A 14,816-nucleotide genomic window follows, 5' to 3' on the forward strand; every position below is an offset into this window, starting at 1 on the left:
AAATGTTTTTGTTTTTTCTACTTTGCCACACAAGAAATGCGTGACCATTTATTTTTATTTTTAATTTTTCAGGAGAGCTGCTGGATGGACAGCGGGGGCTCGTCCCATCAAATTTTGTGGAATTTGTCCAAGATGACGATACGCCATCTGCCCAAAACAGGAACACTACGGTTAAAGAACCAGGCTACCTCAACCACAGTAGCCTGGGGCCTCCGCGACATTCGAGCGGCACCGGAACAAGACCGAGCATAAGCAGCCTGCTCTCTGACAGTAAGCTAGACTGTCTAAGCACCAGCAGCTTGGGCATGGATCTCCTGGGCTCCTCCAGCAATGGGACCGGAACCTTGGACGTCAGTATTGATGAGGTCGGAGAAGACGTTGTGCCTTATCCCCGCCGCATCAACCTGATCAAACAACTAGCCAAGAGTGTGATTATTGGCTGGGATCCTCCTGTGCTGCCACCGGGATGGGGCCCAATCAGTGGCTACAATGTACTGGTTGATAAAGAGGTCCGGATGAGTGTCCCCTACGGGGGCAGGACAAAGTCCCTAATCGAAAAGCTCAATCTTGCCACCAACACGTACCGCATTTCCGTGCAGAGCATCACAGACCGGGGGCCATCAGATGAACTCCGCTGCACTCTTCTTGTGGGGAAGGATGTAGTGGTGGCACCATACTACCTGCGGGTGGACAGCATTACTCAGAGCTCCGCTGAGCTGTCTTGGATGCCCAGCAACAGTAACTACAGTCACACTATCTTCCTCAATGGTGCAGAGTATGACATGGTCAAGGCTGGGGGCTACAGGTACAAGTTTTTCAACTTGAAGTCCATGACAGCTTACAAGGTGAAGGTTGTCGCACAGCCACATCAGGTGCCTTGGCAGCTTTCAGGTGATCAGCGGGAGAAGAGGGAAATCTCTGTGGAGTTCTGCACTCAGCCTGCAGGTCAGTGTCTGACACGTAAACTCGCAGCATTGCTAAGCAAAGAAAATATCACTACCATACTGCTAAATGGCAAGTCGATAAAGGGGCAGTGTTATGTAATGTCAACATTTTTTAGCTTTACTTCATGGTAGAGAACGTTTTGCCCTGATCAAAACCAGGTCACAGGGCATGGAGTGTTGCTTCGATGCTTTCATGCATGCGAACCTCCCTTGGCAGCCATTCAGCTGTCCAAAACTCCTGGTTGGACAGAACAACAGCAGCACTGCAAACTCTTCGGTTTTTAAGTGTGCCTTACAGATCTGCAAAAAAATGACCAGTTCTAACACCTGAACTCGGATAGTTTGATGGGTGCTATCGAGACTTGCTTATCGAGAAGCGAGCTCTCCAAAGAGTTTTGAAGATTTTATGTTGTTTTTTTTTTTTTACTTCCCTTCTCACTGGGTCGTCGTTTATTCTAACGACCTCTGTGTTACACTGTATTTATATCTCAGGGAAAAGAATCGCACGGGTTACCAATTAAAAATTTAATTTACATATAAAACATGGCTTAATTCTTATTAGTTTCACTGAATTATTATGGGCCTCAACAATGTGTTGCTATTTCATTAGAAACAATTATTTATTAGCATGGGGATGCTACTTGCTACAAAACATATACCAAAATCAAGGCTTATTCCAGTGTAAGATTTTGCTAATGCAATAAAGGATGAATTTATTTTAAGGCTTTTTACGCATCTTCACCATTGATGTCTGCAATTACAATGCATGCAGAATAATCTAATCAGAAGGCTTCAGAGCCAGAGGTCATGACTGCCCAGGCATTGAAAACAGGACTTTCTTTCAGTAAGGCTTAGATCGCTCAGACTTTTCTACCACAGGGCTTTTCGCTGCATTTCTGTCACCAGCTGTCTGGCTGAGGCAAAGCTTTTGAGAGGGAACTCAATAGGAGGTTTCTTCTTCACGACCGCAATGTTTAAATTCAGCATAATCATTCAGACGCGTTGGTGCGAGTCGCTTCCCGAGGCAAGTAGGAGGTCAGCTTATTGTAAACACAAGACTATAGGACAGATATAAGTCAAGGCTGGCAGTTGGAGCTGCTATTTGTGCTGGCAGCTGATGCAGCTACATGCTGAGAGTTCGTTAACGGATCTATCCATTGGACGTGTTAATTAAAGCCACCTGAAATAGCATGAGTTCGGGTGGCGGAGAGCTGTTGTCGATATGAAAGACAATCTCTTGAAGCCCTATATTAAGCTTTTACGCCCAGCATGTGTTTTTCAAACAAGCCACTTCATTAGTGCTTAGTGATACAACGTTTTTGTCGATATTAGTCACCCGGAGCTGCAATTCATTGCCTGAAAGGGAAGCAACTGTGTGCCCGCTGGTTTCCAGAGTTAATGAAAGTGGCTGAAGGGACGTATTTATTTAAACTCTCATTTCAGTTTAGCGGAGGACCTTGTTGTTTATGATATTGGCAGCGTGAAAATGACAGGAGAAAATTGAATCTCCAAGCAGTCGCTCTTCCCCTCTTCCACGTCTGCATCGCCTGCTGGCGGGAAAAGCAGAAACATGATTAGAACGTGTGGATGTCGGCTGTCAGTCCCATCCTGAGACTCTCACAGCTGCACACTGATGCATGGAGATACTTCTCCACGACTGCCGCTGCTCACTTCCACTCCAGGTGAGCAGCAGCACTGCACAGATGGTACGTTATTTAGTATGCAGCCAGCGCTGACAGATTGTAGAAATTGCTAACTGTGTTTCTCTTTGAAAATTGTCAGCAAACCCTGGCAGCGAGATATCGTTTTCCAAAGAAATGAAGGTTGAATCGCGGCTAACTTGAATGATTTTTTTGTATGTAACAGCTGCAGTTGAAGTGAAAAAATTAAGGCTTATACAATTATGATTGAAAACAACAACAAAAAAACATACAGGACGAAACCCTAAAGCTTGAACTGACAATTGATTTTTTTACAATGTGTGCATTAGCATAGATACGAGAATATCCTGTAAAGTTGTTTTTGATTGTAATTATTTCAGACACGTCATTCATAATATTCTATTTAGAAGTGAGGGCAAAATATGTAACGACTGAATTAGTTTGCATTGGGTTTGATCAAATTGACTCAAATCTCTTCAGAGACTGTTGACCTTTAACCTGTGTGTGTCGTCCTCCTCAGGGCCCCCTCTCCCTCCCCAGGAGGTCCAGGTCCAGTGTGGCCAGACTCCAGGGGTCCTGCAGGTCAGATGGAAGCCGCCTCCGCTGACACCTTCAGGAACCTCTAATGGGGCTAGTGTAATTGGCTATGCCGTTTGCACAAAGGGACAAAAGGTACCTTTTTTTTCGTTAGTCTATAATGCAGGTCGTAGCGGCTGAGCTGCTTTAGCTTCCTCAAGGGTAGATCTCTGTTGCCATCTCCTGGAGGAATGACTAAATGTTGATAACCCAGTCTCTTGGGACCAGAAACAAAAAGGTATGAATCCACAGAACAGTCTCCATCAGTCCCTGCTGTGCTGATTAATATCCCCTTGACAGTTACTGGTTTGCAATTTGTGCACACTTGTCTGATAACCAGGAAGAGAATTTATTGGAAGCCACGACTCCAGGAGAAGAAAATCCATGAATTACATATGCTTATTGACTTTGAATGATGTGCTATAACTTACTGGGGGAGCGAGGAAAATCGGGAAAACAGAAAATTGTAAAATTCAACTCAATTGCTGCAATTCCCCTTTGCGCTGGTTACCTGTTTAATGTCCAAATTCTAAGATTCAGCCATCATAGTAGAATTATAAAACCTGCAAAAATCACAGATGGTTGAAAGAAAGGATAAGAGCTCTGGAAATGTTTGTCCATATTCTACTTTCTGTAGATATTCGGACCTGCCAAAAACCAGAATAGGCTTTTCCTGACTGTGTAAGAAACCCAGTGTTACATGATAGATAACTTCTGCTTGAACTTTAAACAACTGCCCTCAACAAGTTTATGGGTTTCTTTTTTTTGGCAAAATATCCTGTGGACTTCATTCCTTCCCATGCATCACTCTAGCTGTAAAGCGATCTCTCTTGATTGAACAGGAAAATATCAAGAGAGATCTTTTCCAGTTAAATCAGTTAAGTTTTATAAAGCCTGAGAATAAAAGTTCTCAGAAGGATTTAGAGTTTGGTAAAATTGTTTAAACGTATTCAATGACGCTGATAAATCAGTCATGCATTATTTATTTATTTATTTTTTGCAACATACAAATCTTTAATTATCTATTAGAAATGTGTTCTTTGAAAGCTGCAAAATGTGACTCACCCGCTGGTTTAAAAATTCTTCCTTTCAAATGCAGATAGCAGAGGTCTTGTACCCCACAGCCGACTATGTGAGCGTGGATTTAAACAGGATTCAAGGCCTGGAGGCCAGAGAAGTAATTGTAAGGACGTTATCAACCCAAGGAGAGTCCCAGGATTCGCCCGTGGCCATGATCCCACACAACCTCCTGGGCTCTCCGCGCCTCTCCCACAGAGTCACTGCACCTCCCCCTTCGATGCCCCATCCGGTGCCACAGCCTCATCCAGTACACTCCCAGACCCATCCTCCTTATCCATCGACATACCCCCCCAACCACCCCCAGCCCCAGGTGCAGCCTCTGCCCCGAGCTCAGCCCCACACGCTGCCCCACGCGCAACCGCACTCACAGCCCGTCTGTCACCCTCCTCCTCATCCTCAGCTCCACTTCCAGCGCCACTCCATACCCAAGTCGAAACCATTAATAAGTGCCAGAGAGCCAGAAACCAAAGAGCACGAGGTGGGCCTGCGGCTGGCCCAGCCGTGGGAGCGCGCCCCCTCTCCGCTGCCGCCCATGCACGGAGCCAACTTGGAGCCTCCGCACTTCCCACCACGGCGATCCCCCTCTCCTCAGAGGATCCTGCCACAGCCTCAGGGAGTCCCCATACCCAACACCATCGCCAAGGCCATGGCCAGGGAAGCTGCTCAGAGAGCGTTTGCTGAGGGCAATCGGGTGCGTGATCGACTCTGCAGAGCTGAATGTTTCATGGAGATTTATTGAGAAGTCCTTTACATTAGAGCATTTCAATAACTTCTTGTTCAAAATTATGCTCAGAAACATAGAACTCTATTTAAAGATGTGACTGTACATGTTTTCTCCATCGGCTCTCCTCTTTAAATTCTGATAGCGTAACGGTGCTGTTGGCAGGTCGAGAAGCGCAATATCTTCAGCGATCGAGGTAACGCCTTGCATCCACTCAACTCAGACGAGGAAGAGGACGGCTACGACTCTCCGCATGCGAGACGAAGAGGAGCCTCCGTTGACGAATTCCTCCGAGGCTCAGAGTTGGGCCGACAGGTACCTGTCAGAGATTCAAAGCTTTGCCCGTCCATCTCTTCTCTGCAGGAGACCCGTTTAATGACTCGCCTCTGGCTGATTTTTTTCGAAAGTTTTGTTCATTTTTGATTAAAAACGTGAAAATAGAGCGACACTTCCAGGTAGCACATAAAATACGAAACAATCTCAAATGCAGTCAGCTGATTTCACAGTGCGTTTCTTTTTTTAAATAAATCGCAAGATTTTAGTTGGAATTTCATGCTCCAATAACCTTGAACAAACTTCCAGAAACCTGCAAAGCAGCCAAAAACACTTGAGTTCCTTAAGCTCCTGTATTTGATTAATAAACAGCTGGAACATTGGTAAATATATTTGGTTTACATTTGCTTGATGATATGGATGATTTGACAAAAAAACTAATGTTTACTGCTTGCTTCATAATTAGTAACTCTTTTACCTTTTTATGGTGTTAATAACTACTTTGTTGCTGAAATATGCTATGAAAATAAACTTGACTTAACTATTGTGACCATCACATCTAGACTTGCATGCAACAGGTTAATAATGAAAAACTTTTACATCGAAAAAATGATCAAACTCGCATTTTATTTGAATGTAAAGGACAGATCACAAGTTTTTTATGTAGCATTTGTGCAACATTTTTATCATTTCTTTAGAGTTAGAGTTTAATGAACTTTACTTCCGTGTTGCAAAATCCACTTAAAGTCACGATAAAATGAAAATTCGACAATGGCTTAAAGGTTCCAAGAGTGAAATCTCAGCACATAGTTCTTGCAAAATATTTGTATGTCACTGAAAGTAAAAGCTTGACACTTTTCTCCTTTTATTTATTTATGTTTGGTTTGTCTAGCACCACCATCATCACTACAGCCACAGTGAGGAGTACCACACCGAGAGCAGCCGGGGCTCGGACCTGTCGGACATAATGGAGGAGGACGAGGAGGATCTTTACTCCGAGATGCAGCTGGAGGAGGGTCGCAGGCGCAGCATCAACTCTCACAGCACCCTTAAGGTACACATTTGACTGCACACACATGCCGTGGTCAGACGTTGAACAGTGTTTTTTTAGGGAGCTGTGGATCCATCGCCTGCGTTGCATCAGTGCAGTCGGTGACTTTGCCCGGCTGTCCTCTTCATGCCTAGAATCAGCCCTGCCTGCGGCGACACACCTTCTCTCTCCTGTCCTGCTTCATTCATCCCAGGCTGATCTCATGGAGATGGCTTTGCAAACATAAATGCAGAAAAAACAAAACATGCATGCGAGAAGTAGATGAGAGTGAACTAAAAGCACATGCTTTTTATGGTTTGCGACGCCCCGTGAAGCTGTTGGTAATGCACCCAGGAGCCTCTGAAAGTAATACAGTGAAATGCTGAAGTTATGAGACACCAGTGCAAACTATGATGTACTGAACTGTATCACGGTCATGGCATATCGAGCGCATACAGGAATCTCATTTAAGTGATTACTTAAATGGAAATTTTCACTTTTGTTTGCGTCCATTGTGTCTGGATGTCTAACTTCAGCGTATCCATTGCTGCCGTCCGATCCTGTCTCTTCATCCAGTCTGTGAGTGTGTGGATGCACAGTCTGTCATCATGATAAGAACATTAAGCCATGAGAGTCAGAGTCACTTCAGCAACTGAAAGCTTTAAGCTGAGCAGTCTTTACTTTTACTGCTACGGGAACTCAAAAATATTGAGATCTGGTTTCTTTTCCAGTCAGAGCACCAGTACCGTGTCTCATTCTGCCATCCTAATCTGCAATTAAGTTTTGTCCCATTGTTCATTCTCATTAAATACCTTTATTTTCGAATTTCTCTGTAAATATTGCTCCAGAACTAGGAGCCGATAAACGAGATGATTATTTTCCGTCTAAAAAAATATTTGTATATTTCATTTCGCAACCACATTCATCTTCTCGTTTGTCTCTGATCCGTGGTCCTGACTTCTTTCCACTGTTTCACGTTGTCCACGTCCGTGTTGTTCTTTTAAGACGTTGCTCCATCTTCGAGTCTCCACAGATTCCTGTTCAGAGCATGCCATTTCCTCTTCACGGAATGAGACTGCATGTGTTTCTACATTGCCACAAATAACTAATTCTGTCTTTATTTTGTCTTTTCCCCCCCATTTGTTCTATTCACATACTATGTTGTTTCCTGCCTGTTCTAAAACCTTCGAAAAACTTTCAAACTCCCCCAACCCATCGCAAAAAAAACCCCAAAAAACAAATCAAAACAAAATTAATAAATAAACTGAACCTTTTGAATCGAAACCTTGAATGAACTATAAAATCGTGGAACGTTACCTCCTGGTCATGACTTAGGCATATTACAAGCGTCAGGACTTAGCTGAAGAGAGAGACTGTTGGGATCTCCAGAGGGAAGTGGTGAAGCAGAGGTCGCTCCGCAGCAAGCGTCTCCACAGCATCCCGGAGGTGGCCGAGGAGGAGTCGGACAGCCTGGACAGCATGGGCCAGCATCTGAGCTTCGAGGAGGGCGGGCGGCCGGGAACGCCGCAGACTCAACGGAGGATGTACCCCCAGGAGGGCCACCACGTGCGCGACCACCTCACCCCGGGCAAGAACAGCCGTCTGCAGCGCCAGCGCTCCTCCCCTCGCTTCACCGACGGCCGCTACGGCTACAATGTGGACGACCGCAGCTACGGACGACCCAACCGGCAGAACACCAAGAGCCCCGACAGCGGCTTGGACTGCGGCAGCGAGGAAGAGGGGTCCCTGGGACGGGGTCACCTCGGGTATTACACCCACGGGAGCCCCATTCGGGGGCCTGTGCGCATCATCCACTGCGAGGGCCCGGTAGAGAGGCGGGCTCTGGCAATGGGCCGTAAACGAACTCTGACCCGTCAGTGCAGCGTAGAGGAGGAGTTCTCAGACGCCCCGGTGCCTGCAGCCAAATCGGTACACACGGGCGACTTTAGGAACAGGGAGCACATGGGGTCTGGTCGGGAGGTCGGGCCACGAAACTTCTCCAGGGAAGGAGCCCTGAGCGAGGGCAGGCTGAACGAGCTGGACAGGGTCTATTACAGCCCCCACAGGGAGGCTAGGACCCAGTCTCTGTCCAGGCTCAACCGGGACCAGCCGCTGGTGTGTGAATCAGAATTTCTGCTGTATTTTCTATCAGCAAGCTGCAACCTTTCTTTTTAATTTTATTTTATGTAAGCTCCCCCCTTTTTCTTTATCTTTTTTTTGTTTGAGTTTGCCTTCTTGTTTTTGATTTCTAAACGAGATGTCATGTTTCATGGTTGGTCTTATTTGATTTCCTGTTTTGTGTGAATTACTTTGTTTGTATTCAGAACGTCAGCTGATTTTGGAGTAGCGTTTTTAATTACCTAAAGGCCATTTTAGGTTTTGATTCCTCATGTCTTTGCGGGGAAAGGCTCCATTTGAAGGAAGGTCTCTGTGCAGTGCATGGGGGACGTGCTGCTCATGCCTTTTCTTGCTTGCCTGTGCCTTCTCTCTGCCAGCTGCCGCCTTCATATGTTGCTGTTTTCGTCTCTCTCACGAGAGCTGCAGCCATAGCGCTCCATCTTTTGTCTGGAGTTTTATGTCAGCATCTCTCGCCCTTCATTTCTACATGGGGGGGGGGGAGGCTTTGTCAAGGATTATGTTTCCTGCAGGATTTAATTTTCAGTCCATAAAAATCATCTCTTCCTAGAGATGCACCCGTCAGAATTTGACAACCAATACTTTCTCTGGTTTTTTTGTAAAAGTTTGACCTGCTGGTACTAACCAGTTCTGATTTCTACTTATGAAATCTCTTAAAACTGTATACACCCTTGTTACAATGGTAGCTTTCTGCGATTTAAAAAAAAATGACAATTTTATTACGAATTTTAATGTTACCTTTCCATATAATAATGATATATATATATATATATATATATATATATATATATATATATATATATATATATATATATATATATATATATATATATATATATAGGTGTGTGTGTATATAAATTTTAGTTTACATTTCAAACCATGTTTAACACCTGGCATCAGTGAATAACATAGTTAGCTTGTTAGCATCACTCAAACAGGTGCTTGAGTATCGTCAACACTTTTACCTCTCCATCAGAAGTGATTTTGTTCCTTTGCAGAAGTCAAAAGATCAAAAGGAGAAAAAAAGAGTCACTTTCCTGGCTTCCTGTTATCTTAAAGTGTGGCTCTCTTTCTCTCTCGACCAGAAATGACCACAAATTCTTGTTACTTTCGCTCAAATGCTAGTTTCCTTTTGGAGACGTCCTTGCATCTCTGTTCATCCTCTGACACCAAACGGCTAGCCCTACTCAGTGTGGTCAGTGACTGTTGGGCTCGGAAATGGTGTGTTCACGATTGAAAAACGGTGGGACATTTGACTTTCCGAAGCTCCGTTCACCGGTCACGGCTGGTCAAGCTCTAAATTGCTCAATTCCAATCAGTCTCCAGTTTGTCGGTGCATCTCTACCTCATGCTTGTGTCTTTTACGTTGTTCAGTTAAGCAAAAACAATCCTCATAACTTTCTCATATATCCCATGTTGTGATTTTTGTGACAACGTCTTTATTCATTTGTCAGTCAGTGTCGCTTTTATTTCTCTCATCTGTATCATTCCAACCTGTTTTTTTTTTCTCAGTCATTTGCTTAATTTTCTCATCGAGAAGATGACATGCACAGAACAAAACAAACCAAATTAATGGTCTTTAGCTTCACATTTAACCCTAACTGAATTTGAAGTCCACATCCTTGTGTTTGGGGTTTTGCTTGCTTTAATTGTTTTAATGTTGGGTTAATGGATTTCTTTGTCATTTTGTTATGATTTTTACCTCCCTAAGGACAAATGGAAGACACATCATTTGCTCTTATGGGTTTTTTTTTTAGCTTGTTTGGTTTTTTTGTTTGTTTTAAAGAGATTGTGGAATTGTTCTTAGTTATTTTGAATGTTTTGTTGTCTTGATATTGTTGTACAATTCTGATACCTTATTTCTTTATTTTTTGTGTCCTAAGATTATTGGGAACTCACCGTCACACGGAAGCCCCGACCGCCAGGACCACTCAGGGCGGAGGCCGGTTCACATCGGCACCCCTCCGCAGCGACGACCCATCCCATCCATTGGTTAGTGAGGTCATCACATAAGGATCTCCACCTGCAGGGCGACTGATGTTTGTAGTTATACCATGTGTCCCCCCCGTCCCCCAGCAGATCATCTCCCCCGTAGAGCTTTAACAACATACAGACCCTTTGTTTTTGTTGTGTGTTTGCGCGCCCCGTAGAAGTCCATCCTCATGAGCCGGGTTCACCAAACGTTCACACGAGAGGTTATGGCAGACACACTCTCTAAGCCTTGTTTTTCTTTTTTCTCCCCCCCCTTTTTTGTGGGTTAACATGTTCACATGACCACCCCATCTGCCCTCAACGCAAACATTGCTGTTTTACACCCGTAGACTCCAGAGTGAAAACCTTCGTCATCCTACTGTCTCAGCATGAGTGAATGGGCCGTGGTTCTGAGCGGAGTGTGTGAGTGGGGGGATCTCTGATCATAACGTTGTGATTGGTGTCTTCTGTAGAGATCACCATGGACAGTAACAGTGAGGGGAGTGAGGGGAACCTCTCACCCGTCAAGGAGGATGTTTACTATGGCAGTGTAGCTCGGCGCAGGATATGGCGATCTTTGTCCTCAGACGATCAATATGGTATGTGGTGCAGCTTCTCCTCAAGATGGCAACTCACCATAACATTTGCCAGACAAGGCCAAGAATCCCTAACGGAAACAAGCAGTGGTGTCATAATGGCCTTTATTCTGTGCAGGACAGTTAGCTGCTGTGTTAGCATAGCTTAGCTGAATAAAGCTAACTGGGAAAGATTGGCTACTTTTTTCCCTTTGCTGGAGAATGACAATCCCTTTCCTGTTTGTGCCCCTGCACCTGTAATCCCCACGAACCCTAACACGCCAACTCCTCTTTCACCTTCCATAACAAAGCAACTCTCCACCATAAGACAGTGTACCTCCTCCTCCCCTCTACAGCAGCCATCACCTTTTCCTTCTCCCCCCACCATTATAGGGGAGCAGATAGCTTCTTGTGTTCATTTTGCATGACCTTCCCCCCCTTTGCTCCCCTTTTACAAAACAGTGAGAAGGAAAGCCGGTACTGAATGAATTGCTTCGACAAACTCAATTGTGCATCCATTAACGCCGCTGCCATCTAAACACAAAGACCATTTGGCATCTCCCACACGTTTTCAAACCTCAGTTTTCAAAGTTACGAGTTAGTCAGACTTCCAACCTGCCATTGAAACATTTAACATGGTGACCCATGAACTGCTTGAAAAAACTGATATCAGGTTCATCCCTTCCCCCCTCACTGTCCCTGATATCTGCGTTGCCAGGAACCACCGGGGCCTTCGATTTTATTTTACCTCCCACCAGAGCACGCCACATCCTGCCGCCTGTCCTCTGCTGCATGTTGCTTTTAGACGTGGCCTATGTGCTTTACATCATGCCTGCATGTGGCACAGGAATGCTCCTTCTGTTACATGTAGTCCCAGTAAAAAAAAAAAAAAAAAAAGCGTGCATGTCGATCAGCCTCTGTGAGATAAGGCAGTGAAACAGCAATGAACAGAACTGCAGTGTTACTGGTGTCTTGATGTGTCCATTCCCTTGCACCCCGAAAAAAAACTGCTTGTTTTCTGTGTGTTTGTGCTGTAAGCGTGCTTTGTGGTGTTTTGGTTACTGACACACCAGCAAGCGAAGATGTGTGAACCAAGAACCTTGATGTGTTTTTTGCTTTTCTTTTTTTTTTCCTTTCTTGAAAGTAGTTATCTGTAAGTGTCTGAACACAACAGGGGTTTAATTATTCCAAATGGAAACGAATAAAAGCTTCATTACGGCATTCGACCTCTGGCTCTTTCTTCACACGTCTCATTACCCTGTCCCCGTCCCCCCCCTCCCCGTCAGCCACAAAGACATATGTCCTGCTCTCGTTGCCTCTGCAGCCCGTGCGGCTGTATAAGGCTGGTAGTAGCAGCAGAGGCCTCCTCTGTGTTTCAGACGGCTACGGCGGACGCAGGCACGGCCGGGGACGCCAATCCCCGGATTATTTCGAGGAGTCCGAATCGGAGGACCTGACCAGAGTGTTTGTGGCTCTGTTCGACTACGACCCTTTGTCCATGTCTCCCAACCCGGACGCCGCCGACGAGGAGCTGCCGTTCAAGGAGGGCCAGATCATTAAGGTAGCGGCTTCATTCTCCACATGTTGATCAAACTTGTTTTTGTGATTTGATGAGGCTTTACGTTTCAACGTTTTCTTGTGAAATTCGATAGTTTTTTTGCGTGTTAGTATTGGATAAGTGCATAATGAATTGACGCCGATTTCCTTAATTTGGGAGATTGGTGATCGGCCACCGATCTTATTTGCCTCGGCAAAAGTTTTAAAAAAAATCAGTATCGGCCAATGTCGGAATCGGCGGGTCAGTCCCACCTGGCACTGGGATCAGACTATTTATCGAGGGTCCTAAGTTGTAGAAATCAAGGCCCAGGTTGTAGAATGAGAAGAGACCCAAGTTTCTCAGTGTCCATTGTGAAGTTTCCACAACCTGTGATGATTTAAGGAGCCATGACCTCTGCTGGTGTTGGACCACTGTGTATTATCAAGACCAAAGTCGGAGCAGATCATATTTTTTTCCTCCAAAGCACCATTTCCTGTTTTAATCACCACTAGATCACTGCAACAAATGAACTTTTAATATCGCAAATTATTAGGTTGAAGAATTCAAAGATTTTACTGCTGTAGATAGGCGCTTTATCCGCACCGACTTCTCTGTGTTACCTCTTCTTTTTAATGCCACCTTCCAAACAAATCTGTTTTATGTAGGTATTTGGCAATAAAGATACGGACGGATTCTACAGGGCGGAGATCAGAGGTCGTGCGGGGTTGATCCCCTGCAACATGGTCTCTGAGATCCAAACAGAAGACGATGAAATGATGGACCAGCTCCTCAAACAGGGCTTCCTTCCACTGAACACACCTGTGGAAAAGTTAGGTGAGATCGATGTTGGTTTTCTGTGCTCCGCTGCTATCTGGCCGACTCGACGCTGCTGCCAGCTCGCCTTTTACTGACCGAGCCGCCTTTTATTTCCTCTGTTATTCCAACCTAAGTATAATTTTCTTCTTTCCTGTGAAGTGAACTGCGACCGTTTTAAAGATGGACGTTCAATAAATCGCAGGTCCAGAAAGTCCAAAAGAGGTTTGTGCGCACTGAGACACTCCTCTGCCTCTTCTGTGCTACTTCCCCCTCTCCTTTCTGTTTCCAATCATTAAATTCCTCCTATATTGGCTGCTTCACACTGCTGCTGACTAATATTTCACCTGATCATGTGATGTTGTTTCCTTTAATGTAGTTTGCTTCTTTTTGGATATATATAAAAACAAAGAAGCATAGTTTTTTTTTTGGCACCTGTGTTGCTTCCATTTATTAAAACTTTTTGCAGTGCACAGACCTTTGTGTGTTTTATGTCAAAACTGTATTCTTTTGCACGGCTTAAAAGTATGAAAAAATTCATACATCAGACAAGAGGGCTAGCATATCCTTCATTTGGCAGGTATGTCATGAATAGCAGGACTAAATATATTGCATTATTCAACAACCTGATCTATTTTCTTAGAAGCAATTTTTAAAGAAGCGAGGGGGAGGCAGCTCAGCGGTGATTCAGTGAAAACATATATCACACCAGAGTGGGAGAAGCGTCGACGTCCCCAAAAGCGAAACCTTTACATTTTCTCACTCTTGTTCTCCACAGAAAGAAACCGACGGAGCGGCCGTCAGTATCCGATGTCGACACGGAGGATGGTGGCCCTGTACGACTACGACCCCCGAGAGAGCTCCCCGAACGTTGACGTCGAGGTAGCCATCTTCTAGAACATCACGGCTTTTTAAAAACTTCTTCTGTTCGACATGAAAAGCAGAGTGTGGGAGGGGGAGACGTACAGGAAATGAGAAAGTGTCATTTTATTTGCATGTTTTAGTTCACAACTTCAAGACAAATATGTTAGAGAATGTCATGTTTATGTCTCTTTGTTGGGCTTCTTTGCATATAAAAGCAGATAAATGTAACCGTACTCCTCCCTGGCTGATGACGAACGGCTACGCTGCTACATGTGTTTTCTGACAGACAGAGCGTACGTTCACAGCTGACCCAGGCGTTGACCTCTGTAGTTGTACTTTGGGTATTGAAAATACTTTTCCCATGCTGTTTCATTTGGCCCCTCCCTCTTGGTTTCACTCACTCTCACCTTTCTATTGGCGCTGCCACCGACTCAGTATGAAGGCAGCAGACTGAATGAGGAGGTGAGTGAGGGTTGATGAGGGTACGCTACCATCTACTGTGTGTGTGTGTGTGTGTGTGTGTGTGTGTGTGTGTGTGTGTGTGTGTTTCCTCCCTTGATTGTTGAACTACAAAGAGTTTATGACAGGTCCTTGTTGATCATAATTACCCCCCGCCCCTCCCTCCATCCCTTCAT

The 14,816-nt window shown here is 44.9% G+C and overlaps 1 protein-coding gene across 9 annotated transcripts in view; it reads left to right on the plus strand.

Annotated features, from left to right (window-relative positions):
* The window catches only part of rimbp2b (RIMS binding protein 2b), a 91,342-nt gene that overhangs the window by 69,950 nt on the left and 6,576 nt on the right, over positions 1–14,816 (plus strand). For 2 of the 9 annotated variants that reach the window (XM_055050485.1, XM_055050488.1), the window contains 14 exons: positions 73–945; positions 3,126–3,277; positions 4,281–4,952; positions 5,148–5,297; positions 6,148–6,309; positions 7,621–8,400; positions 10,305–10,413; positions 10,572–10,616; positions 10,866–10,991; positions 12,347–12,528; positions 13,170–13,338; positions 13,480–13,542; positions 14,096–14,199; positions 14,617–14,643. In XM_055050485.1, coding sequence (XP_054906460.1) covers positions 73–945; positions 3,126–3,277; positions 4,281–4,952; positions 5,148–5,297; positions 6,148–6,309; positions 7,621–8,400; positions 10,305–10,413; positions 10,572–10,616; positions 10,866–10,991; positions 12,347–12,528; positions 13,170–13,338; positions 13,480–13,542; positions 14,096–14,199; positions 14,617–14,643 — 3,614 coding nt within the window. The remainder of the gene's footprint in view (positions 1–72; positions 946–3,125; positions 3,278–4,280; positions 4,953–5,147; positions 5,298–6,147; positions 6,310–7,620; positions 8,401–10,304; positions 10,414–10,571; positions 10,617–10,865; positions 10,992–12,346; positions 12,529–13,169; positions 13,339–13,479; positions 13,543–14,095; positions 14,200–14,616; positions 14,644–14,816) is intronic. The other 7 variants (XM_055050486.1, XM_055050487.1, XM_055050489.1 and 4 more) reach the window with 7 other exon arrangements.

Source organism: Poeciliopsis prolifica, unplaced genomic scaffold, assembly GCF_027474105.1.
Source record: "Poeciliopsis prolifica strain line A6 unplaced genomic scaffold, Auburn_PproV2 SCAFFOLD031, whole genome shotgun sequence".
Classification (NCBI taxonomy): Eukaryota; Metazoa; Chordata; class Actinopteri; order Cyprinodontiformes; family Poeciliidae; genus Poeciliopsis; species Poeciliopsis prolifica.